This window comes from Aythya ferina (genome assembly GCF_964211825.1).
Source record: "Aythya ferina genome assembly, chromosome: Z".
Lineage (NCBI taxonomy): Eukaryota > Metazoa > Chordata > Aves > Anseriformes > Anatidae > Aythya > Aythya ferina.
The window spans coordinates 50,456,543-50,482,785 of NC_140299.1; the positions used below are offsets into that span (position 1 = coordinate 50,456,543).

General features: G+C 39.0%; 1 protein-coding gene across 1 annotated transcript in view; it reads right to left on the reverse strand.

Annotated features, from left to right (window-relative positions):
- MEGF10 (multiple EGF like domains 10) overlaps nucleotides 1-26,243 on the reverse strand; it is a 103,046-nt gene that overhangs the window by 8,477 nt on the left and 68,326 nt on the right. Inside the window, exons 13-20 of the mRNA XM_084505324.1 lie at nucleotides 24,441-24,604; nucleotides 19,697-19,799; nucleotides 9,432-9,578; nucleotides 7,091-7,225; nucleotides 6,576-6,704; nucleotides 4,856-4,984; nucleotides 3,083-3,211; nucleotides 527-655 (exon numbers count right to left, since the gene is read on the reverse strand). Of these exons, the coding sequence (XP_084361450.1) occupies nucleotides 527-655; nucleotides 3,083-3,211; nucleotides 4,856-4,984; nucleotides 6,576-6,704; nucleotides 7,091-7,225; nucleotides 9,432-9,578; nucleotides 19,697-19,799; nucleotides 24,441-24,604 (1,065 nt within the window). The remainder of the gene's footprint in view (nucleotides 1-526; nucleotides 656-3,082; nucleotides 3,212-4,855; nucleotides 4,985-6,575; nucleotides 6,705-7,090; nucleotides 7,226-9,431; nucleotides 9,579-19,696; nucleotides 19,800-24,440; nucleotides 24,605-26,243) is intronic.

Here is a 26,243-nt window from a genome sequence, read left to right on the forward strand (position 1 = left end):
GTGTCAGGAGCAGAAGACAATATTTCACTTCTCAATCTTTCTTTCTGTTAATTTTAACTGTACTTCACAATGCCAAAATAGAACTATGTCAGAAACCAACATAAAAACAACCCTAGCCTGGAGGAAAGTCATTCATATTTTTCACAGAAAGAGGTGAAAAAGTAAGAAAAAAGAAAAGAAATTTTCTAGGCAAAAGTGCAAAGCAGATAAAGTGCACACTCTTATCAGCAGCTTTGGACAGTACAGCACTGTAAAACATTTCATTCAATCAGCACCTGAGTGCTTTGGTCCAATAAACTACTACTGAGGCATCTAATACTCACAAATATACAAAATATATACAATTTAGTAAAAGACAATTTAAACACGTATTAAACACACACAAAATTAATTTAATGGCTGATGCATAGATGACCTCAAATAGGTTGTCAAATAGGTTGACCTCAAATAGTTGAATAGGTTGACTAAGTTTTAGAGAAAGTAATTACAGTAATTTTCAGCATCTACAGTAATTCTGGCACCTTACCTTGATCACACCTGGCCCCCTTCCAGCCCGGGCTGCAGTAACACGTCCCTGTGATGTGGTCACAGGTCGAGTTGTTCAGACAGTCACATATCTGCCGGCATCCGTACCCATAGGTACCTTGAGGACATTCTGCACAGAATTAGATAAAATACGTGTAAATGAAAAGCAGACAGTTACCACTTCTGAAATGGGTACAGATCTGTATGTATTACAGACCTACAGCACTACACCAGCTACCATTTGCTGTCTAACCACGGATGTTTTCCCACATGGCCAGCAGATGGCGATATCTTATTAGTGGTAGAACTGAAAGATTTTATGAAGAGGAACGCTCTACCTACGTGTGTGTGTGCGTGTGAAAAATGGAAAAAGAAATAGATTAGAAAGGCAGAAGACAGCGAAGACTAGGCATGCCTGGTCTCACAGGTTACGCAGATCTAAGTGCTTGAAGAACCCTGTAATCATAGGAGTGATGCCCAGCATCTGGCTGGTGTCGTGTATGGCAGATGTGCTAATGTGGTGACAGGGCAAGAGACTAGGACCACAAGCCTAATATGCACCACCTACTTACATAAAAACTGATCCCAGACTGCTTATAGGATACTTTGATACCATAATGTGTACACTGAGAAACTACAAGGAGTAGAAAAATATTAAATTATGAAAAATAACTTAATTGGAACAGTTTTACATGCATTTGTCTCTCCCAGAATGATTTGTATACAATAAATAATTACCAATCAAAATGTATCCTACATCACATAATTCGCATGACAGAAAATTACCCTACACTGATAAAAATTATTTCTTTCATGTTGACACCTGTGTTACTGTGTGACTTGTTACATTGTTGTAGTACTGATAGTTTGAGGAAGGGTGGTATTTCTCTTTCTGAGACTCAAATTTCTGAACCTCAGGATTTTTAACTACATTATTTTGTCCTTTAAAAAAAAAAATCTAACACATCTTTTATGTATTCCTAGTTTACAATAATTTATGAGATAATATAACACAATAGGTGACAAAGAAACTTCTTTGCAATCTTGATAAATCCAGATGCGCGTGTAATTTCCTGCTTATATACCACCACCTTCTCTTGGTTACATTCCATAAAACAAGATTACAACCAATGAAGTCAATGTCTGTGCAAAAGATACTATTCCAAGATATATTTTGGCATCTTGAAATCTAAACTGGAATGCAAAGTCAATTCTTTAAAACTGAAGTTCCAATTCATAAATATCAGAACACTTAGTTTAATATTGTTGAACCATCATTACCAAATTATAGTATAAAATGTCAAATCTATAAACATCCTAACACAGCTAGATTTGCTAAAGTATTTGAAATAATATTTTGATATGATGACATCAGAAGAGGATCTTAAAAACTTCACCTTTTCCTAAGCATTATTCTCATTTTTAAGTAAAACATCCTGATATCATCAGAGTAGAATAAGAAAATTTAAATAACTAATAATGACATGTTGCAATGTATCATTTTACTGAAATAAACATATTCCCCCAAAATATTTCTATTTCATTGTAACTGTATTTTTCTTAGGAAAAAAAGTACTTTACTGTATTTTCAGTGGTTCTACCCCAGGTGCCCATTAGCCTTACCTACAAAACACCTCCTGCAGCTGGAGCTAGGCCCACTGCTGAGGGAATAAACTGTGTCTGTGGGGATAAAGTTCAGTACATGGTAACCTCCCCTCCCGTCTGTTAGAGTACTGCCAGGTGTGACATGCCATAGATAATATGAAACAACCCCCACATATCAAAAACAAAGACTTATGCGCAGTGCTGACGAAAAACACAAGTTTAAATCTTCAAAATAGCAATTAAGTTAAATTAGGGGTATGTGGGACCTTGTGTGGAATGGATTGCTTCACATTGCACTAATGCATGAATATTGAGAGCACCACTCACACTGTAATGCTTCACTAATAGAGTTCTGTCTTCACGAGCTTTCTGTCTTTATGAGCCTGATTATTCTTTTAATGTTGTACAACATTATACCACCACTGATGTCAGTGGTGCTATTCTTAATTTTCTGGGGTAAAGAATCACATGTAGGAAAATAAAATGACATTTATTATGCTTTTATAATCCATCTGAATTGTAAAGACACGTCACAAATTTTAATTTTATCCACTAGTAATGATGCGATACTACTTATCTATAGTTTTCTAACTAATAATTTTCATTGTGCTTTATGCTAATGATAATTACTCAGACTAATTTGTTACTTTTACGTGTCAGAGCTGTTGTTTTTTAAGCATTATGTCCAAAGCAGCTAGAATGTGGTACAAATGCCTCTGAAATGTAGCTACAAGGTGAAAGAAACAACCACCATCATTATCAGTCCTAATAACTAATTCTGGGGGCATTTATCTGTTTGGAAATAGCCTGGGTCTGACTCCTGAAGCTCTTGCACAGTTAAGATTCTCATTGAAGCCAGGAGGTTGCATCACAGCACTTGCCAAAATAACAGGAGCTTGGCTCAGGATTTGGTGTTAGTTATCAAGCATGGACAACTCCCATTCCTACTTACTCTGCTCACAGTGCTTCCCCATGAATCCTGTGCGGCAGGTACACTGCCCACTGATGTGGTCGCAATCAGCTCCATTCTGACATTGGCATATCAATGCACAATCCTTCCCATAAAACCCAAGGGGACATCCTGCAAAACAAGGAGCGAGAGGAAAAAAGGAGTGAAACAGGTGCTCTAGCAATAAATTCAAATATTCTGATTAAGTACGTCATTGAAAAGCCATTTCAATGTGGCACTGTATAAACACAACAGATTAAGACCTACCTCATTTTAAGGGATTTAGAATATTCATTAGGCAACAAGTACATAAAAATGAGATTGCAAATTTTGGGGACAGCAGATGATCATAAGAAGGCAGCAAGAAGGGCTCCTCAAAGATATATGTTTTAAGGAGAAAGAGGGTACTTTGTGAACCAGAGCAGTGATTCTGATTAGTGATGAATGAACCTTCGGACATATTTTCTACACAGCTGATGTCGAATCATAAAAGAATAAAAATAATAACATATTGAATCTCAGCTCCTCACAAAGATGCCATTTCAGTAGGAAGAAGATATATCACCGCAAAGAGATCATTATTCACCAGCAGGAAGCAAAATAACCATGATAGCTGACAGCTGAACCAAAACAGTGAGTGTTTTCCAGAGCTGCATCCATACGGCACTATAATGTATGTGTTACTTCCTGCCACTATGACATTGTTCAGTTGAAAAAGAGAGTTATGATTTTATGAAAACGTTATTTAAACATGGCATGCAAAACAGTCAGTAGTCTTATTTTTCATTAGTTTGAAGATAACGGATGTGCCCGGATTACAGAAAGTGTGGATACCTGTATTGATAAACCAAACCGAAGCCATTAATTTATAATTTGTAATAAAGATAAGAAAACAACTTGTCAGTATCTAATGTTTCTCTCTCGGACTTCGTATGAATTGTTGCCAAGCACATAATGTGTGCCACATACCTACACAGTTGCTGAACTTTTTGTATTTTTACTTGGATGAAAAGGTCTCAGGAAAAAATCAGTATTCATGTACTAATTACCTAAAATCCAAAACAAATGATAGAATAGCAATTTAGTGAATTTATGTTTCTAAGTTCCAAGTAAAATTGTTTCTACATAGAACTGTGAATTACAGCTACTGACCTACAGCTGCTGTTGCAGTTGCCCCCTGGATGTAACAGCTACAGGTCAGAGATGTAGTCTGACCATTTTGGAATGACAACAGGGACTACACCTCGGTAGATCACAGCCACAGCTAAGCCAGAAGCTATTCTCATGGCTTTTGTCAGCATTGTGTTATGTTATTATCTTGGTTGTTGGTTCTCCACTGCAACAGTATTTCTTAGGGAGGTTTTGGAGAGTGAAAGATTTACATGGTACCATCATCTTGCCTGGTACATATTTAATATTAACCATGCTATGGTCCGCAGCCATAACTGTACAGGTATAGTGGTAGCACCTGAATGCCAGTCATTTGTTCTGCATGTGCACATGACAGCTTTTTCCACTGGGATGTCTGCCTGTGGCCAAAGGTTATCTTCCTCTGAAGGAAGGCTAAAAAGGAGCACAAATGCAATGGCCAGCAAGCCTCCAGTGATTTTACAGGGCCTTCCCCTGCAACCGTAGAGGTTATGCCTTGTATCTTCTGGATGAGAAAGGTTTAGCAGCAGCAGAAGAAATTAACAAAGTGTGAAAATACTGAAGGCAAATTTTGTCACTGATTTGTAGGCATGTTAAGACTATGAATGGACAATAACAGTCACTTACGCTGTGTACAGTAAAGGCCAGTCCATCCTGGGGTACATTTGCACTCTCCATCGTAGGCACTGCAGTAAGCTCCATTATGGCAGTTGCACGTGTGGATGCAGTTTGGTCCCCAGTGAGAAGGTGGGCAAGCTGAAACAACCCAGAGCAAGTAATCAATCACAAATGACAAGTTCTTTGGTACTCATGAATGGAGAGCTGCTTACAAGCACATGAGAGGGCTGTTTGGTTTGGGGTTTGTTGTTTTTCTTTTAAACAAATATTTTGGGCTGCTCCATTTAGAGACAATAGCCACAGACTTTTATAAATTATGGATTCATTTTACTAAAGAAAAAAAGTGCTCAAAAAGACTTAATGTATGAAACCAGTGATACATACTCAATTCTTAGTAACTAGGACACTTTACACCAGCTTTCTTGTGGAGAACAGAGAAGTCTGAAATATATCTTGTAGCCTACACCTGAAGAACAATACTAAGATTACTCCCTGCATTTCCACTGTTAGATGCTACATACACTCTTAGATGCTACATTAAAGGTTGGACCTGGTGTTTAGGGACATGGTTTAGTGGGTAACATTGATTGAAATTTTTACATGCATGCGTTGGAGATTGTGTGGATTTTGGTACCTTATACTATTAGCTATGTGCTTCCTCTGAAAATTTTGCTTCATCTAGTTCTTTCTTGTCAATAGTAATTTGTATGGATCCAGTAAGGCATCTGGAGAATGCCTTATTTAGTAATTATTTAATAAAATAACTTGATCAAATGTAAGAAAACTAGGGCCCAGGCCTACTTTTTATGTCAGTAACAAAGTCTTCACTGATTAGCAGACCATGCACAAATCAAGTGAGGTAGAACAACACTAAGAATGTGCATCTGTGAAACTTCTTTATGAAAGGAAGAAAAAAAACAAAAGTACTTACAAAAAGTCATAGCGAAAGAGATTTCCTAATAAGATGTTAACAAGTTTAAGAACAATGAGCTTGTTCTCACAACCACAGTACAGACTTGCTACTTGAGAAAATCTTGGCTTTGTTCTGAGCCTTGCCTGTAGCTCTCTATGCAATGGTAGTTAAAAAACAAAACTGAACAAAACAAAACAAAAAGGCCACGAATATTCATAAAACTGTCCTGAGGATACAAATCATGGGATGCTTACAACATTTACTGTGAGGAGACTACATAATTGCACATGCTAGCAAATAACAGGTCATGTAGCCTCTGCACAATGCAAATTCACAAATCACAGAATGCTTCAGGTCGGAAGAGACCTTTGGAATCATTTGGTCCAATATTCCACTCCAAGGATCTCCAACAATAAAAATTTCACAACTTCTTCCAGAATGGAGACTTTGGAGCTTTGGAGAAATTTTTTTCTTGCACCCTGTTAGAGTTGCCCTTGATGTAATCTGTGAGCACTGTCTCTTGTCCTTTGGCAGCACACTTCTGAGACAAGCCTGATGCATATTCTCTAAAACTCCTCTTTAGGCAGAGGAAGACTGAAAATGGATTATCCAGTTGTATGCTCCAGCCCACTTACTAGAAAATTCATTGTGTTTATGATAGTGCAAATGAAATGCAGTAAACTTTAGGATCTCTTAATTAAATACCACGAAGTCCTCATTTCTGATTTATACAGTATTTCTTTACCAACAAGGAGAGAATTTATGTAGCTGAACCTTGATTGCTTCAAAAATAAAGGAAAAAAAGCTGATACTTACGCTGAGAGCAGTCACTACCAATCCAACCAGGGTAACACTGGCAGGATCTGTCGATAGGATTACATGTTCCATTATTGGTGCAGGTGCATATTCCAACGCAGTTCTTGCCAAATCTGCCACTGGGACATACTGAGAACAAGTTACCAGTGTTAGAATTCCTTTAGTAATCAGCACAAAATTGTGATTTCTTTATTTCAAGAATAAGAGATTTATATTTGGAACAAGAAAAGTATTTCTTAGTATAATATAGCAGCATGCATTACAAGTTCTGGTAAGCCCATTATACATACTCATTATAAAAATAATATATATAAGCATAAAGTGCTGTTTTGAAGAAAGGTATTTTTCATACCTAAGGATCAAGTGTTCAGAGAGCTTTAAACTGCTTAAGATTCTATATTTGTAAACTGCACATACCACAACAGAAATCACTTTTTGTTTTATACTTTCAGTAGACGGAATGAAAAACAGCGCTTGGTCTCTGCATCCCACAGAGTCTTTACTATAGCTTGTACCTTCATTACAGAGGGCTCCAGTAAATCCAGGTAAGCAGTCACATAATCCAGTAATATGGTGGCAGGGGCCACTGCTGTGTACACACTGTGGACATGTCTGGCTGCAGCGGTGTCCATAAAACCCAGGGGAACAAACTGGAATCAGAAAGAGCAAACTGCCATTGATTCCTGCACTTTATACACAGTTATGAACTGCTCTTTAGTGCAATTGTTTATAACTTCTAATTAGCTCTGCTTTCTAAATATGCAAGGGTTGTAATGGTCATCAATACTAATACAGATTAATGCTTTATACCTGTGTAAGATTTGCTCATCTTCCTATGGGGCTTTCTGTACTATAGTCAGTAACTACTTATCTGACATTATGTAACTTCTCAGGCGATATTTTACTTGTGTTATGTTTGATACGCATATATATTTCATATATTATGCATACTTGCCTATACTTTATAAGCCCTCTACAATGTGAATGTCCTTTAAAGTATATTGGAAGAAAAGTACCTTAAAAAACAGGGTTAGCTTTATCGGTAGATGAATACAGTCACCTTAAACCTTAACTTCTTCTGTTTCCTAACCTGGCAAACAAATTGCCAGCTCTTCACTCAGAAAAATGTACAAATGTTTTCAAGTCATGCATTCATCTAGATACTCATCGTAACTCATTACCTTGTGCAGACAACTACACACCACCTAACTTTTACAGAAGAGATGAAAAATACAAAATGCTCCACTTAATACTTATGCCAAAGGTACTCATTTCTTTGGGGGTTGGGAAGGAGGAGAGAGGAGTTGGAGTTTTGCATAAAATCTCTTTCTTTGTTGCTCTAATTCCTTTTATAAATTTTTCCTTGTAAATTAGAATATTATGTGATACAATCAAGAGAAATACATGTTGCACAGCAGCAATCAGCACTGACACAAACTCTGTTGGAATCTTTCGATATTTCAATTTCATTCAAGATTCAGTCTTTTGGTTATACGCTTAATACAAATTAGGTGGCCACATCTCTCTAAGAAACTAACTTTTCCAAGTGAAACCGTGCCAAAAGGTCTTCCTGTTTACTGAAAAGGCACTTTCTGATCGGGATCCAAATTATTCTTATGACCTTTGTCTTTCGGCCTCCAGACCATGCACCAGAGAGGGGCTCTGAGATGCACTAGCATGGAAGTCACTTGTCCTGATTTTAGGCATAGTTCCAAAACACAAGGGACATTTGTACATGTAGTGTTACATTTACTCTACCTTTGGATTATCTGATTAACTGCAAGTCCTTTAGAGATTAGATAGCGAGGATAATTACTGCACTTAGAAATGCTTAAGGAATACTAATGCTCCACTGATGTGGGATTTAGAAGTACCAGAGGCAATCACATTCTTCAGCTTGAAATCTTGCCCATTCCTGGACTGTTTGTCTTCCTCTGCCTTTTCGTCACTCTACCTTTTGGTAATCATTTCATGTCTCCTTCTTCCTTTTCTGCCACTTCTAGAGGACTGAGTACCATAGCCAGGGCTTTACTCCCCCTGCTTCTTGACCCTGTTCCTGGGAGAGCTATGAAAACACTGTTACCTTCCATTTGCAGAGGACTCACATTTCTCTGCCCTGAGCACCTTTCCCTCAGAGCTTCAACAATGTAAACTGAAGAAAGCTTCATTGCTGGAAAATGGTGATACATTTTCTTGGGTGTGTAGATATCTGTACATTATCTTATTTTTCCCTCCTTATTTCTGGTATGAATTGCCTCAGTTCATCTGTATCTCTCCTCTTGCAACGCTTAAAAGTTTACAAGGACAAGTTTTTTAAATGCAAGCATACACACCTATGCTATCCTGTACTTACTGTGAGGCCTGATCCTATTAGCCATTCTCTGATGCTTCATAATAAATGTTTTAAAAAAAAAAGCAATAGTTAAACTAATGATTCCTACCAGATTCAGTGGGACAGTGGGAAGCTAAGGATTTTAGTTTCTGAAAATCATGGATGTTTTATTTACCCGTCAAGATGTGTACTGAGAAATTCACATTTGTCAATAACATTTGGAAATGTTGGCCTTAGAGCAGAGTCCCCTACTCTATTTGTTTCTCAAAAAGTCATGTGCATAACAATGTCACTGCACACAATGTGAATAAAAGTAATGTTATACAACAAAGAGAAGAGCACTACTAGTTGGAAACATTTACTGAGTTCAGATAACACATTTCTGTGCACTCATACATTTTAACAATTAAAATGTCCGATCAAGGACTGTACTTGACAGCACAATTAACAAAGTACATGTATCTCATGTATTCCAGTTACAGGATGAAGAAGCAGAAGTTTTAAAGCAATTATTTTGTCCTTACTTCTTTGACAAGTGGTGCCTCGGTATCCTGGTGCACACTCACAGATTCCATCATCTGGAGAACAAGATGCCCCATTTTTGCAGTAACAGGACAGCGAGCAATTTGGACCCCACTGTCCCTCAGCACACACACTGTCACAGTGTATGCCTGCAACCACAAAGAAAAAACAAATGGTCAGCTCATAAATAGAAAGCACTGTTATGCATAGCTGTTTTAAACCTTTGGTTCCCAGAGGACTTTTTTTTAAAACACTACTAACAAAAAACTGCTTATGAAAACTTCACCAAAATCAGGAGAATAGAACGAGAAGAACGTAAACCTGTATCTCTGCTCCTGCCTTCCCCAGACCCCCAAACAATGAGTTTCTTTTATATTGCAGCTTGGTGAAATGTACTTAAGGGCTGATCCTGAGCTCCGTAACAGGAAAGCACTTCCGCAGCCAATTCACATGGAACATAAGAGCTCCATGGGATGCTAACTCTAGGCTTCCTTCCCACAAACACTTTAAGACTTACTACAAAGATGAATGCAAATTTCTCGGTATTACGAAGAGCTCCATCATTTTCCAGGACCGTTACACATATATATTATATTAAAAAAAAAAAAAAAAAAGTCTTTTATTCCTCTCACTTTCACCACTGGTATCAATAAAGAGAAATGAAAGTAGAAAGTAATTCAAATGTAGCAAAACAATGTTTTTTTGCTACCTCCATAATGACTGCTTTAAAACAGCAAACGCTTATTTTCAAATTTTCTGTTAGGAAATACTTGATGAAAAGGTATTGCAAGAACTTTTCCCCCTGACTGTAAAAATTCTTTAAGTCTGAGATAACTTTGTCTAATAATGGGGTGCAGGACACAGAATGATTTCTAATTAGTAGTGAGCTGATTACTGCTAAGCCTCATACCAAATGGAAAAATGTAGTGCACACAAAGAGTTTCAAAACACACCATGTGAGCATTCCAAAATGCTTAGCTGCAACAGTGTTAAGGATGCTGGTCAGTCAGTGTTTTGTCTAACCATTTCTAGCATAAAATTGATTAGAAGATCACCACAACCTGAACCCCTATACATGAGCCATAGCACAAACCACTAACTATCATCACCTAATTGCCTTTTTTTCCATTGCAGCACAGAAACGTGAAATATAACATTCCTGTTTCTTTTTCACACTATCTGCTTTTACAAAGTACGCTGCATGTTAAATGCCAGCAGGCATTTCCACTGTGGAACTCAGACCGCATTGTGTCTACAGTACTTTGCATTAACAATTAAGTATTATTGTAGCGCCTCTACTGAATGAAGCCCTTCGCTAAGGGAAAAGTGGACTGAATCCAACCACAAGTATGTCTTGCTTTGTAAGTATTTCCAGCAAAATATGCCACAGGTCCAGTGGCTGCCAGGATCCTAAAAAAGCAAAACAGTTTCACATGTGACAAGAAAAAATCTTTAACTTTGAAGAGCAAACCCCAGTGTTTGTAGCAACACTGAAAAATAATTACAGTGTTTATTCCTAGGCCAGGCACAGAGGTAATTCCCCAACCCCCACAGCATGTGCCGTGTAAAGCTGCCTATATCCAAAGACCAAGTCTCTAATTAAAGGAAAGGTGAAACTCCAGACACTCAAATTGTTTGTTTCTTTGCAAGAAAATCAACAGATTGAATAATCAAATATGTGGTTCAATAGACTGCACCAACTAATGCTGGCAGTAGAGAAAACACTTGATTTTTAGAAGCCAGATAATAACCATCAGCAGACAGTGTATGGGCCACCTAAAAGCCCAATTTGTACAAGATCATTTAGTTAATACTGACCTGAAAAGAATTTATTGCCAAGAATACAGCCAAACAAACAAAAAATGAAAGGTTTCTTCTACCATTACTTTCTTTTTTTTCTTTTTTTTTTTTTTTTTCATTTTTTGCCTGGACGGGCAATGTCATTCTCCTAGCTGCATCCACATTTGAGAGGCAGAGAGCATAAACTGGCTTCTCAGCAGTCTGGGACAACTTTTTTCCTAAAGTGCACTTGTGCATGAACCCAGATAGAAGAGAGCAGTTTGATTCAGAGAGATGATGATGCACATGAGCAGGATGAGATCACTGCATATTTTAGAAACAAGACCACTTATTTCAGACACTTCAGACTTCTCTGCTTGAGGTTCCCAAATCTGAAAACTTGGGTTTATGTCTGTGAAAGCACAAGCTGACACATGCAGGGGTTTTCAGTGCTGAGCCTGACACTCTGTTCACTTGAGTGTTATCTGTCATATCATACAGAGCTTCACTCAGTGAACCCTGCCAGAGAAAAGACATTTTTCACAGAGTCTTAATGGGTTTCAGTGGTGTTCAATATACAATGGTCACTGTTAACAAGTCAGTGGTTGCCAAGAGTTACCACAGTGCATTATCTGAGATTATGTAGACCAGTGACATACAATAACACCAGGCTCAATTATATCGTCTTGATCAGTGCACAGAGGATGCTTTATGACAGTGCAGTGTCAAAGGGTGATACTGGGCATACTGGGACAGAAGAGACAAGGGACCCCATGCTATACAGATCCACAGAACTTAAAAGAGCCAATGAGCACCATTAAAAATGAAAAAGGAGCAAGTTCCTCCAGCACACATCAGGGAAAATTATGCATCAGGGAAAATGAAATTTAGCTTTTGTTCCCCACTTTCACAACCTTTGAGGAGGTAGTCAGAATGCCATCCCTCTACTTCGAAAAGCAACAGTGCATCCTAGGTATCACTGAATAACAGTTGTGACAACATAATGTACTTGAAGAGTGCTGCGTATGGCATCTGTTTCACTATAAAAGGAATTTTATTAAATTCACTACTGATCATAAACAAAATCAATTACACTCCTGTGCCTGATAGTGCCAAGAATGAATGTAACAGGGCAGAAACAAAAATTGATTCAGGGATTTACTGCATCTCTGTCTAGAAAATTGTTGTAAGTCTCACTCACTCACTGGTATTTAGATGAGCCCAAAAGCCATTTAAAACTGGGAAACTGAGTTTAAAATTTTCACAGAATTAATTACGTACATTTTTGAGAAAGAATGTATTGGAAATATTAAAAGAGTTCAGAAAAAGAAAAGAAGAATTTTCCTGAGTCTGATGCTTTATATTTCCATAAAAAGAGCTATGCTTTAAGAGAAAATCTAGACATTAGAGAGGAGAAAATAACATTTTACTAGAAGTTGGAAGCAAGATTAGACTTACCTTTCACAATGGTATCAGCAAGCTTATGACTGATACAGTTTTAAGTGAATATTAACTTCTTATACAACAAAATTGGTTTTGATAAGTTTTCATGTTGATTTTGATAGTGATAAGGATATCTGTGAGGAAATGTTTTTGCCAGAGCAATGGACAAAGAGCTCTTTGATGGCCTTCACAAGTTGCTAGGCAATAGCTGAATGGTCATGATAAACTTCAGCTAAGCTGCTCTGAAGAAATGCTCATGCATTTTATGCCCAGGGCTTTATGCCAGGGGCCCCACATCTAAATCAGCATTCCCCCAGCATTTGTGATTGCATGAATGAAGAAAATAATTATTTAAGGATAGGAATGTTTCTGCCCTTGTTAGCAGAGTGTTTAAATACTCCCTATACTATATTCTGAATATGTCAAGACTCAGTGATCTGTCCAAGTCAGTTCAACATAGAGTTAATGGGTTTTAGCACTTGAACTGGAAAAATATACCAATTATTTCTTATGACCTTCCAAGTTAAAGTTATTATTGGACTAAGCATTACTTCCCAGTTTATTTTGTTTCCTTTAGTCTGATAAAAGTTATCCAAACATTAAAAAGTAAGGTTATTTTTATTTAATTATTGTTGATTATTTGAGAAAAACTGTTAAGCACTAGATCACTGCCATTAAAGGAGTCTGAGACTTCTGATGGGGGAAAACAGAGAATTTCTTCCTTATTTCTCTGTCAAATGGGTGAGAGCCAAAAGGAAGTAACAACACAGGAAAGTGATGGAACATTTCAGAGACGCTGTAGAAGTATCCTCATTGCCCTGAGGGGAAGAGAAGGCCTTGCTCCATAGCTGAAGATAGCCAGAAGACTAAATATAATTGTCTCTTTTAGGGGCTAGGGAAAGGATCAAAGATTTTTCTCCAAATGTTCTTACTGTGGCTTCTTCACTGGTGGCAGTAGAATAGTTTGTACCCAGGAGTTTTGATAGGAAGCCAGATACAAATGCTTCTTTACAAAACCAGTGCTGTATCAGCTTGAAAGCAAACATCAGTATCCGTAATTTTTAGTGGAACAATCACTTTTGAGATAAGCTTGGTGTCTTTCTGAAGGCTGTATTGTTGCTGCATACTGTTGTCTGACCCAGTGATGCTCTTCTTACCGTCTACCACAGGAAAATAACAGAAAAAAATACACTTCTCCTTTTCTTGCCTTCTTGACAGGTATAAAATAAGTGTACTTAATTTATTGATTTAACATTCTTCTTTTAAAATAGTACTATTTCTTTCACATGAAGACCTATTGCAAAGTATAGGCAACAGAGATGCAGACACAATAAAGTCCAGAGGTAGAGTATATGTCTAATACTGAATACTAAAATTTGGAAAGCAAACAGTTTATCATGACACTGCTTCACTTTGTGGTGCACCTATGTTCACAGCTATAGGAACTCCTGCTTCAGAAGCAGAGGCAAAATCAGCTGACATGAAGGAAAAACTACGTCTTGGAAGAGGCTGCCAGCTTGGGTGCATGAAGGCACAAACACTATGCACACTCTCAGCAGCATCTCATTTCTCAGTCTGAATGTGAGAAAGACCTATGACAGTATGCTTTGGTGTCTTTTTCTCCCATGTAGTGGAAAAAAAGAAAAATTGTGTAAGCACTAAAAGCTAAGGAGCATAGGAAAGGTCTAGTTGGTGCTTCCCTGTGGACCTGGTTATTTGCATCAGTGGGATGGGTGTCAGATGACGATCCTCTCTGTTATAATCCAGTAACAAATGTGCCTCTTGAAATAATGTCAGAAGCACATGGAAAGACACAGCACTTCCTCACAGCAACAACACATCTGGTGATGGACAATCTGACTAGCATCAGCAGGTGTCAGAGACAGCAGAAAGTCACCAATATCCTATAAACACTATGCGTGCTGGTAAAATATAGGCTGATATTTCTGCATCTGTCTTTTCCATAAACCAATGCTATTGTTTTGGTTCAGATAGCAGACTACTGGTGTTTCACAATCCCTGGCACCACACAACCTTTAAATTGATTTTAAAAATAACAAGTGTGGTTATTAGTATGACACGACATTTCTTTACAAACAGAAATGTCCAACAGAACTGTATCCAAGAAAACACAGCAGGAATTAATGTGTTACCACTGACACTCATGTTGCAGTGTAATACACAAACTGTCTAGAAGAAAACCTTTGTCTCTTTTACAATGCTTCTGTGAAAAATCTCAGTTTGCAGAAATATGAATTCTCTACTATTTCAGGAAATTTTAAATCTCTGTGTTTTGACAGCTTCTTGCAGGACAGCTAAAATGATGGGATGAAACTAACAGGTACTGTGGTGCTTGATGGATTATGGTTATTGAGATAGGTGGTAGAGGTTAACTTCTTTCACACAAGTTAACTTAAGGTTTTGGTAAAAACTACCAGGAGACTTTATTATCTACTGGAGGTTACATTTTCTGTGTCTTTCCTCTACTTCATGGCTCTGTATATTAACGCTTCTTACTCTTTTTCATTGTCTGACTATTGCACTCCTTCTAAATGAAGAGAAGTTATTTATAAATTCTAGTGAAAATGTCAAGGGATGAGAGTGTTTGGGGCAGACATCATGTTCAGTGTGGGCGGATGTTTCTCATTTGTACCATCATGTCATGTGGCTCCTGGAACGTGATGGAATGGTGAGATTGCCAGGAAAAAAACATCACCCTTAACTCTTGTTTTTCTCAGCAGAATTAAGTTGCTCTATAGTGAGCACTCAGTAAATCTCAGAGAGTAGGATCTCTAACAGGAGTCCTATAAATGAAGTGACTTGTTTAGGATGAAAAATCTGAGTAGGTAAAAGAAACTAAATTAAAATTAAAAGGTCAATAAAAAAAATAAAATTAATTATTTCTAGAGTTTTATAACAGCTATTGACACTGCAGTAGTCAGAAACAACTTACCATTTCATTCATAACTGGAATTTCCAGATAATACATCAAGCGTTTTCAAAAATAAAGAAAAGCTTCTTTAAGAAACTATGCCACATAGGACCTCATTGCTGACATAATGCTCAGCTGCAGCTCTGTCTTGAGACCAAAGGACAGGGTAGCATGTCAGCTAGGCTGCTCTGTGGTACATGACAACAGCACTTGTGCTTGCTTCAGAAGCAGGGAGCTCCCTCACTATCAGAGGGAGTACGCACCCTCCTGGGTCAGTGACCACCACCAGGGCAGTATATTTCCTCTTCCCCAGCACTGTGGCACAACTGTGTCATCCAGCAAGGGAAAAATCTTCCAACCCTGATTTATTTCTGCAAAGTTACATAAACTCTTCCCTCTGATGAAATTCCCTGGAGAACAGAGCAGTAGAAATCTGCCCTGTTCAGAAGGCTGAGAAAAATGTTGCATTTAAAGTAGCTTCTCAGAAGCTTTATATGATTCTGTTGGTATCAAAACATTTGTATTGTCTTGGATTCATCAATTTATTCTTGTTTAAAAAAAAAAAAAGAAAAAAAGAAAAAAAAAGAAAAGAAAAAGAAAAACCTTCATTTGGGTTAGATAAGAATTAGACTGATCCAAAATCATTTTCTCCCTTCCTTTGGGGGGATGAGGGGCGTGGGTGGGGAGTAAATAACACTAACAAATAGAAACTATTAAGTCTGACAGTTACTTTAACAAATCTAATAGAAAAAAATCTAACCTATTCTAATATAATTTGTTGCAGTTCAGTACTTTCGTGTATGTGTGTCTGTGTCTGCCTATGTGTGTGTTTGTGTGTGTGTGTGTAAAAAAATAAATTCTCCATCTGTTTCTTCATGTATTATGCATCCACACATGTATTCAAAAACTTTTCTTAATCCTGTGGACTAATGCTATCCTTGCAAAGTAACATTACAGTACAGCTATTTGAGAACCTGTTTCTAAGATCTTCTTTCCTTTTTTTAATTATTCTAAATATAAGTGTCTACACAAAGAACAGATTCCTCATGGGTACTGCTCTGACATGTGAAGTGTGGGAGTAGGATTTTTCCAGGCACTCAGTATAAAGCAAACTATCCCATTTATGTCATGTTGTGTGTCTAGACATCACCAACATGTTGAAACTAGTCTGATACACACGCTGTTGAGATGACATCATCCAGGGACAGATACTCAATTATATCTATAATCAAGCAAGAAGTCTTTTCCTAGTGAAATCTTATTGCTTTCTAAATATGAAATTGAAACAAGCTTTTACTAAAGGCAAAAATATTTTATCCTTTCCAACACCTGAGTTCAAGCACAGGCAAGATTTCTGCTGTGCCTGAAGTTCTTGTCACATACTTCATTAGCTATTCTGCACTGGTTGGAAATCTTTTGGATCTGTTATAAAAGTTGCCAGATTTTTATTATGGCCTTTCAAAACTACTTCTTTTAATCTGGCTTTATTCATTTACATACTTTTGGTGTCTGATGATTTCTCTCAGTATTAGAAAACTTGCTACATTTCTTTCAGACAGTACCTCTAAAGCTTGTGAACTTATATCTGTCTACACCAAGTTGCTCAAGATCACCAGCTGACCATGTAATTTTTAATGTGGGATATGTCTATTAACTTTTTTAAAAAAATCATACTTTAAACAGTTCAAAAAAATTTGAGGAAGTATGTTCAAACACACACATGCAATTCTGAGACTACCTGACAATGAGAGCATCAAAGGCTGTTAAAGTCATAACATGATTGCCTAAAAGACAAAGCAGCACCTTTAGAAATATTAATCAATGGAATAATAGTTCATATGTTTTTATCTTTTGTTTGTTTGTTTGTTTTGTTTACAATTCACTCAAACCACTTCTATTGTTTTTGCGTTATTGTAGTATTCATTTCCCAGAGGTATAAGTTCCTGACTGCAAGTCACAGTGTAGCTTGTGGGAAAAGAATAAATTCAATCAAATCCTACAACAGTTAGCTGAGTGCTGGAGAGGCTCTGGAAGCCTCTCTCTTTCACACTGAAAGGAGCAACAAGAGAGAGGTACAAGGAGAAAAGCCTCTTCAAAGGACTTGGCAGAATCTTACAAACAAATTGCACAAATAAGGAATGGGTAAGTACTAATCAACCTGAACTGCAGACACAGAGCACTAAGTAGCTTGAACACAATATTTGTGATCCATCTACAGAGCTAAAAAAGAAACATGTGAAACTCAAAGTGGGGAGGGGGAGGGGAAGAGGGGAGAAGGAGATCAGTAGTGATTGCTTCTGAGGACATTAGAAGCTCAAAGAAAATTTTTTGAGCAGAATAATTTGCTAAACTTGTACATTAGATAACTTGTTGCATGTTACTTGCTCATCTCCATCTAGTATGTCTGGAAGTGTCAGAGAAAGAACAATACCGTATTATATTCACAGAATCTGCATAGGACCACCCCAAAATCAGACCAGATGTCTAAGTGTGTTGTCCAAGCACTCTTTGAACTCCGTCAGCCTCGGTGCCGTGACTAGCGCCCTGGGCAGCCCGTGCCAGTGCCCGAGCACCCTCTGGGTGCAGAACCTTTCCCTAGCCCCCAGCCTGACCCTCCCCTGTCCCAGCTCCATGCCGTTCCCTCGGGTCCTGTCGCTGTCCCCAGAGAGCAGAGCTCAGCGCCTGCCCCTCCGCTCCCCTCGTGAGGGAGCTGCAGGCCGCCATGAGGCCTCCCCTCAGCCTGCTCTGCTCAGGGCTGGACAAACCAAGGGACCTCAGCTGCTCCTCATATATCTTGCCCTCCAAACCCTTCACCGTCTTTGCAGCCCTCCTTTGGACACTCTCTAATAGTTTTATGTCCTTTTTAGACTGTACTACCCCAAACTGCACACGGCATTTGAGGTAAGGACACACCAGCCCAGAGCAAAAAGGGACAATCCTTTCCCTCAACTAGCTATCAGCGCTATGCTTGAGGCAGTCCAGAGCACAGTTGGCCTTGCTGGCTATCACAGCACACTGATGACTTATATTCAACTTGCAGTCAAACACAATCACTTTCTGTGGGGCTGTTTTCCAGCCTCTTGTCCCCGACCTGTATGTATAGTCAGGGTTGCCCCTTCCCAGGTGCAGAATCTGTCACTCACTCTTGTTAAACTTCTTATTGTTGGTGATTGCCCTGCTCTCTAATTTGCCTAGATCTCTATTATACCTGAAAGCATAAAAAAAAAATAATCCTTTCTTAAAGCTGCAGAAACAAAACAGTGTGTTTTTCTTCCTGACTTCTCATCCTTAAATGGTATGAGTCCCTCCTTGAAATCAGACCCTTGCAACAGTACAGTATCACAGTGGGACACAAAGTCCTGAGCACTCAAACAGACAAACTTACAGTGTCAATTAGTCGTTACTGATGATGGAACAGCTTTTCTATCACTTAGAGCAGAGATCTATGTGAGAACTAAACCTCCTGAAGTGACTAATTATTTCATGACGTTTCACACTTCTGCATAGTTTCATCATGTTTTCAGAGATTCTGCTTTACACAAACAGGGTGACAACAGTGTGAAACATGAATCTGATAAATTACTAAATACATATATTTCCTAAAGCCACATAGACAATATTGGAGAAACCTAGTAAAAAAGAAAAAAAAAGTGCAACCTTTTACACGATAAAATATATATATACAGAGTTTTGTTTTTTTTTTTTTTTTTTCAAAAGTTTAAGAAACCCATATGGCAACACAGCTTCTGCATGACTTATGATCTTTATGGCTGCCTGATCAAAGTTCCTCAGTTTCTGGATATGATGCTTCTCTAACAAAACTGCCAGCAGAATCTTGATTATCTACAGTTGTTCCCCAATTTCATGAGGAGTCATATTGTGGAGGTGCCCAAGCTGTAAGATTTTGCCTTCTGTTTCCAGTTTTCTGTGGAACCCACACCCAACGAAGTTTCCGTGCCCATGCCTGTGAATCACAGGAAGGGACACAACAGCCACAGAACTGGCCCCTTCTTCTTCCAAGCCCACATATTCCTCCTCTACCCACAAAAAGCCAAGATTGAATACCATCATACTGGAAACTTTCATCATACTTTGCAACAGTCTCTTTTGTACCTGACCATCCTGGTAGACAGCGACAGTAACCGGTGGTAGGATGACAACCATCTGCATGGCTGCAATCACAGCGTTCAGCACAATCCATGCCATATGTGCCGTCCTGTGGCCAGGAAAAAAAATAAATTAAAAAAATGGAGAGATGACGAGAACTGAGAGTTAGAGGAGAACAAGTTCTGGTCAGTCCTGCCCCAGAAAGAAACCTCAGATCTCTGCTAAGTCTGTAATCAGCTTACTTAATATAAAACTCTTCTGGCTTTTGGAAAAGTTTAATGTTGTACATTTTCACTTTTTCATCCATGAGGAGAAGATAAAGAATTAATTAAATTCTCTTGACAAATCACAGACTGAGGGGTCTGGAAACTGTGATTCAGAAAATAGTAGCCTATGTTATCAGTGGTAGCAATGAAAGCTCTATTGTACTGTCCTTCTAACTTCCCTTACAGAGGAGTCCCTACTCTGGGACCCAGGGGTCCTAAAGAGGCAAGTATTTCAGTTTCCTTTCTGTCTCAGACCCTGACATCTCCATATCTGCCAAAAAAAAAAGGATGCCATGTAAAGCCATAATTTCTAAAACAGAGAAGCAAAATGTTATATTAAAATACATGTTCAGAGTGAAGTTTATTGCATAAACAATGCAAACTATACTACTTTCTTTCAATTAACAGTCTTTTCTTCTGCACTACAGTATATACTATGTTATACAATGGTATAAAGAGAAGTTATCTGCCTATGACACGGAACAAAAAATAAAATTACATTTTGGATGTGGAGCATTTTTGAACCCACAAAGAAGGTTATCAAGAGATTAATGTTACAAGCTGAATATCCTCCTCAGTGTGTTCAGCTGTGCCAAAAGAACATTGCCAATTTTCAGGGCACTATATGTGAATGTTTGAATATGACTTTCTCCTTCTTCAGTAGAAGGTTGCACACACTTCTAGGCAATAATTCCATACAAAATTACTCTAAGAACAAAATCTTTGCAAAAACCAATGAAGAATGATCCAAGGAAAAACACAATGTAATTTCACGTAATACTTCTCGGACTATCCACACCAAGGGAAAAAAAAAAAAAAAAAAAAAAGAAAAAAAAAGGAAAAAAGAAACATGCCACGTTTAACCAATCATTTACATTCAAGACTAAAAATTGGTCACAGTCACATTTAAAACTGGAATTAAACCTGTATCAAAATTCATCTGCTGTTCTTTGATGTTTGTGTCTACATTTCTCTTTATTCTCCCACTCGGGAATTTTGAGGTAGAATATGCACTATAGTGTGTAAATGTTTATGGACATTATTTGATGCAGAGAGAAATAAATCAGGGAAAAACAGACAGACTAAGACACTGAGTGTGGAAATGCTGAGTTATTTGAGACAGAAATTCTTTTGAGCATTATTTTGCTATATTTGGAACAGTGGAACAAATGGCATAAAAATACTTTTTGTTTTAATAAGTTACTTTTGGAAGTTATTGATCTTGGGTAATCTTCAAAATTGGACACTAAGCGATAAACAAAACAGCTTTAGAAACAAAAAAAATAGTCTTCTGATGGAGACTATGATGGAGATGCATTTGTTGGAAATACTGCATAAACACACAATGTAGACATTCTAATGAGCTTTCCAGAATATTTGTTTGCCACTTAACTTACTATATCAGAATCAGCATATGCTATACCACAACAGTTCAATAGATCAAATTTTTATTCAAAACAAAGGTGTGCCTTCCAGTCATATGCTGTAGTTCGGGTACTTTTATCATGTTACTGCTAAGCAGAGCTAATCCAAAATGACAGAAGCTGGAATATGACATAGGTGGAGAATTTATATGGTTCATGTAAATTCAAAGGACAGGAAAAGAAGAGCAGAGACAAAATAAAAAGTCTACCAGATTATTTGTTTAAAATCTCCCAGAAAATTGAACCTTGCCATTGGAAAAGATAGAATCTGGAAAGCCACATTTATCCGCAGAAAAAGAGGGTTTATAAGCTTTGGAAAAGTGGGCAGGCCACTAAGGAGGACTTTAAAGAAGTAGCGAGGCTGTGCAGGGACAAAATTAGGAAGGCCAAAGCTCATCTGGAGCTCAATCTGGCTACTGCCGTTAAAGATAACAAAAAACGTTTCTATAAATACATCAACACAAAAAGGAGGACTAAGGAGAATCTCCATCCTTTACTGGATGCGGGGGGAAACTTAGTTACAAGAGATGAGGAAAAGGCGGAGGTGCTCAATGCCTTCTTTGCCTCAGTCTTTAGCGGCAATACCGGATGTTCTCTGGATACTCAGTACCCTGAGCTGGTGGAAGGGGATGGGGAGCAGGATGTGGCCCTCATTATCCATGAAGAACTGGTTGGTGACCTGCTACGGCACTTAGATGTGCACAAGTCGATGGGGCCGGATGGGATCCACCCAAGGGTACTGAGGGAACTGGCAGAGGAGCTGGCCAAGCCACTGTCCATCATTTATCAACAGTCCTGGCTATCGGGGGAGGTCCCAATCGACTGGCGGCTAGCAAACGTGACGCCCATCTACAAGAAGGGCCGGAGGGCAGACCCGGGAAACTACAGGCCTGTCAGTTTGACCTCAGTGCCAGGAAAGCTCATGGAGCAGATCCTCCTGAGAGTCATCATGCAGCACTTGCAGGGGAAGCAGGCGATCAGGCCCAGTCAGCATGGCTTTATGAAAGGCAGGTCATGCCTGACGAACCTGATCTCCTTCTATGACAGAGTGACGCGCTGGGTGGATGAGGGAAAGGCTGTGGATGTGGTCTACCTTGACTTCAGCAAGGCTTTTGACACCGTCTCCCACAGCATTCTCCTCAAGAAACTGGCTGCTCTTGGCTTGGACTGGCGCACGCTTCGTTGGGTTAGAAACTGGCTGGATAGCCGGGCCCAAAGAGTCGTGGTGAATGGAGCCAAGTCCAGTTGGAGGCCAGTCACTAGTGGCGTTCCCCAGGGCTCGGTGCTGGGGCCGGTCCTCTTTAATATCTTCATCGATGATCTGGACGAGGGCATCGAGTGCACCCTCAGTAAGTTCGCAGATGACACCAAGTTAGGTGCGTGTGTCGATCTGCTTGAGGGTAGGAAAGCTCTGCAGGAGGATCTGGATAGGCTGCACCGATGGGCTGAGGTCAACTGCATGAAGTTTAACAAGGCCAAGTGCCGGGTCCTGCACCTGGGGCGCAATAACCCCAAGCAGAGCTACAGGCTGGGAGAGGAATGGTTGGAAAGCTGCCAGGCAGAGAAGGACCTGGGAGTGATGGTGGATAGTCGGCTGGATATGAGCCAGCAGTGTGCTCAGGTGGCCAAGAAGGCCAACGGCATCCTGGCTTGTATCAGGAACAGCGTGACCAGCAGGGCTAGGGAGGTGATCGTCCCCCTGTACTCGGCTCTGGTGAGGCCGCACCTCGAGTACTGTGTTCAGTTTTGGGCCCCTCGCTACAAGAAGGACATCGAGGTGCTTGAGCGGGTGCAGAGAAGGGCGACAAAGCTGGTGAGGGGCCTGGAGAACAAGTCCTACGAGGAGCTGGGCTTGTTCAGCCTGGAGAAGAGGAGGCTCAGGGGTGACCTTATTGCTCTTTTTAGGTACCTCAAGGGAGGCTGTAGCGAGGTGGGGGTTGGCCTGTTCTCCCACGTGCCTGGTGACAGGACGAGGGGGAATGGGCTTAAGTTGAGCCAGGGGAGTTTTAGGTTAGATGTTAGGAAGAACTTCTTCACTGAAAGGGTTGTGAGGCACTGGAACAGGCTGCCCAGGGAAGTGGTGGAGTCACCATCCCTGGAAGTCTTCAAAAGATGCTTAGATGTAGAGCTTAGGGATATGGTTTAGTGGAGGGCTGTTAGCGTTAGGTTGGAGGTTGGACTCGATGACCTTGAGGTCTCTTCCAACCTAGAAAATTCTGTGATTCTGTGATTCTGTGAAAATTTCTTTTTTCTTTTTTTCTTTTTTTTTGTTTATTCTATGAAATGTACTTACAACAAATGATTAGTAAAACAATATGCTTTTGCATTTTCCAATTTTTTGTATTTACAAATTAAATAGTTTTATGGCTTCTCTTGGCTACAGATTGCAATGTGGAACAAAACTGACTAGAAACTTGTCTTCATCTACACAGTGATTTCTAATTGTGCTGTTCTCAAAGTCTGGGAGATGACGGAAGTTTGAGTCCTGATACAAAGGTAAAGATCTATCATGGAATTGGGTGAAAAGAGTGCTTGCTCATGTCTGGTTGAGAAGACAGGAAAGTTTATCACAGGTATAAGATAATTTAATTTAAATTATGTTGTTAGATGTGGAATATGTTTTTGCTACATTTATCTCTCATCATTCTTCCTAGAAATAGTTTAACAGAAGCAGTTTGGATGGCATGTGATGCTGAAAAAGAATAAAAAATTTGGTACTGAGTGTTTCCACACATTCTGTGTGAGTTTGTGAAAAGTCTCAGGTTAAACATTCCAGTATGAAAGCAGAGGAAATGTTCATCTGTGCATCTTCATTGTACGTATTCATTTTTTGGGTGGCTATCTATTCTGTTTGCTTTAGTGTGCTGCATAGTAGGATTCTTCCAGATTTTTTGGTGTGTGTTTCTAATCTTGAACCCAGTAAAATATGGGCTAACAGGTACAGAGATCCTTAGGATTTATACACATAAAGTCAGGAGAATCACAGGAGTGTCCCCTTGCCCAGTATTCCACAGTGCAATATTGAGCACTTGGTATATTTAATAATATTTATTAAACTACCTGGCAAGGAAGTTCACACTTTTCTCCTCTCCAGCCTGGGGCACAGGTACAGGTTCCATCCAGAGCATTGCAAGCCCCTCCATTAAGACACTGGCAAGTCAAGTTACAGCCAAGTCCCCAGGTACCACTGGGACAATTGATTGAGCAGTCTACACCATGCCAACCTGCCAAGAATAAGAATTAAAGTGACAAATGAATCAGGTTTCCCTCCATTCCTCACTAAGGATATGTTTCCCTCCGTGTCCCACTTGGAATCTCTGAGATGCACAGCACCAGTAACATTAACTACAGGACGGTATTAGCTGTTTCAGCTGATTTGTCCGGATTTGAGTAAAGGAGTTGAAGGGCACCTTGTAACATCTGTGCACAGCATATACTTTGCAGATGGGTGCCAACATATGAGAGCTATTGATGGGAGATCTGAAAGGAAAACACAGACACCTTGAAATTTTGCTGAGAAGCACCAAACTATGTTGAAAGTTTTAAAGGATGGCCTGAAAAAAACAGGATTTTTTTCCTTACACTTAAGCTGCTGCTTTCATAACTCTTCCACCATCATTCAATAGACATTTCTGCAGCACAATTTTAACAGAAATCTTAGACTCTTCCCAACCTCCTGCCTCCCTTCCCTGCTACCAACCCCCTCCCCAAAAACAAACAAACAAACAAAAAACACACTATAGAGAAAGCATAAAAGCAAAGTGTAGTTTGGATTTCTTCAAGGATACATAGAAGACATTTTAGATGATTTCTATACTTCTCTCCAAATACAAAATAGATTGCAATGGAAAGTGTTTCTGAAATGCAGCATTCACTGCTGATTATGCCTGATAGCAATGCTTCACAGACTGTGCTCTGGAGAGAAAGAAATGTAAATAGGTTTTCAAAAATGTGATCATCTATTGGATATGACAGAAACCGAGTGAGCCAGTCATATGTTATCATCAGCAATGACAGAGGCCAAGTTGCTAATTTTGTACCTTGTTTACAGTAAGTGAAGGGAAAAATAATTCTGTGCTGAGCCTAATCAATAGACTATGCAAAACACATGTATTGAAATAAAGCTGCCTCATGGCCTAGATTAACTTCAGAGTTTAGGGGTCATTTCAGGAAAATGTTATACTGTAGTAGATAGAAAATTGAGATATTTTCTCTAAGTGTCTTTCAAGCTTTTTAAAGTTTCCTTCTACACTTCCTAAAAGAGCTTCCCATATCATAAGCACTATTAAAAATGGCAATACTATGAGATATAACATCAGGTTTGCAATCGTCTAAGGCAGAGAGGTTATATTTTCCAGCCACGTGCTGACCCATCCACACTAACCTGTTTTTCTCAGAGCTAGAGCTGCCTCATTCCTAACATAATGTCTGAACAGCAATGTGACTATTAGTTCAAAAAGCAGAGGCAGGATTTTCTTAAAGATGGAGTGAAGCAGGGAAGATATTCAGTTATATGCAACATTGAAAACTGGAAGGTATTCTGACTTCACTGAAATCAATGGGATTTTCATCACTGTCTCAGTGGTGTTATACCAACCTCCAAAATGCTGGGCACCTGAGATATTCCATATGTGGGAAATACCTCTAATTATTAGAGACAACATGGAAAGATACATTATGTTATTGCTTTTGACTTGGTGCTTTGATCCAACATCTTTTACATGACGAGTGTTGGGTTTCAGTTTAATAAATCCATTTCACCATTTGCTGTGCTTTTCCAGTGCAGTATGACTAAAATGCACAAGAAGATAGGATGATATATGGCTCAAGTAGCTTCTCTCCTCATAATGCAGCTACTCTGCA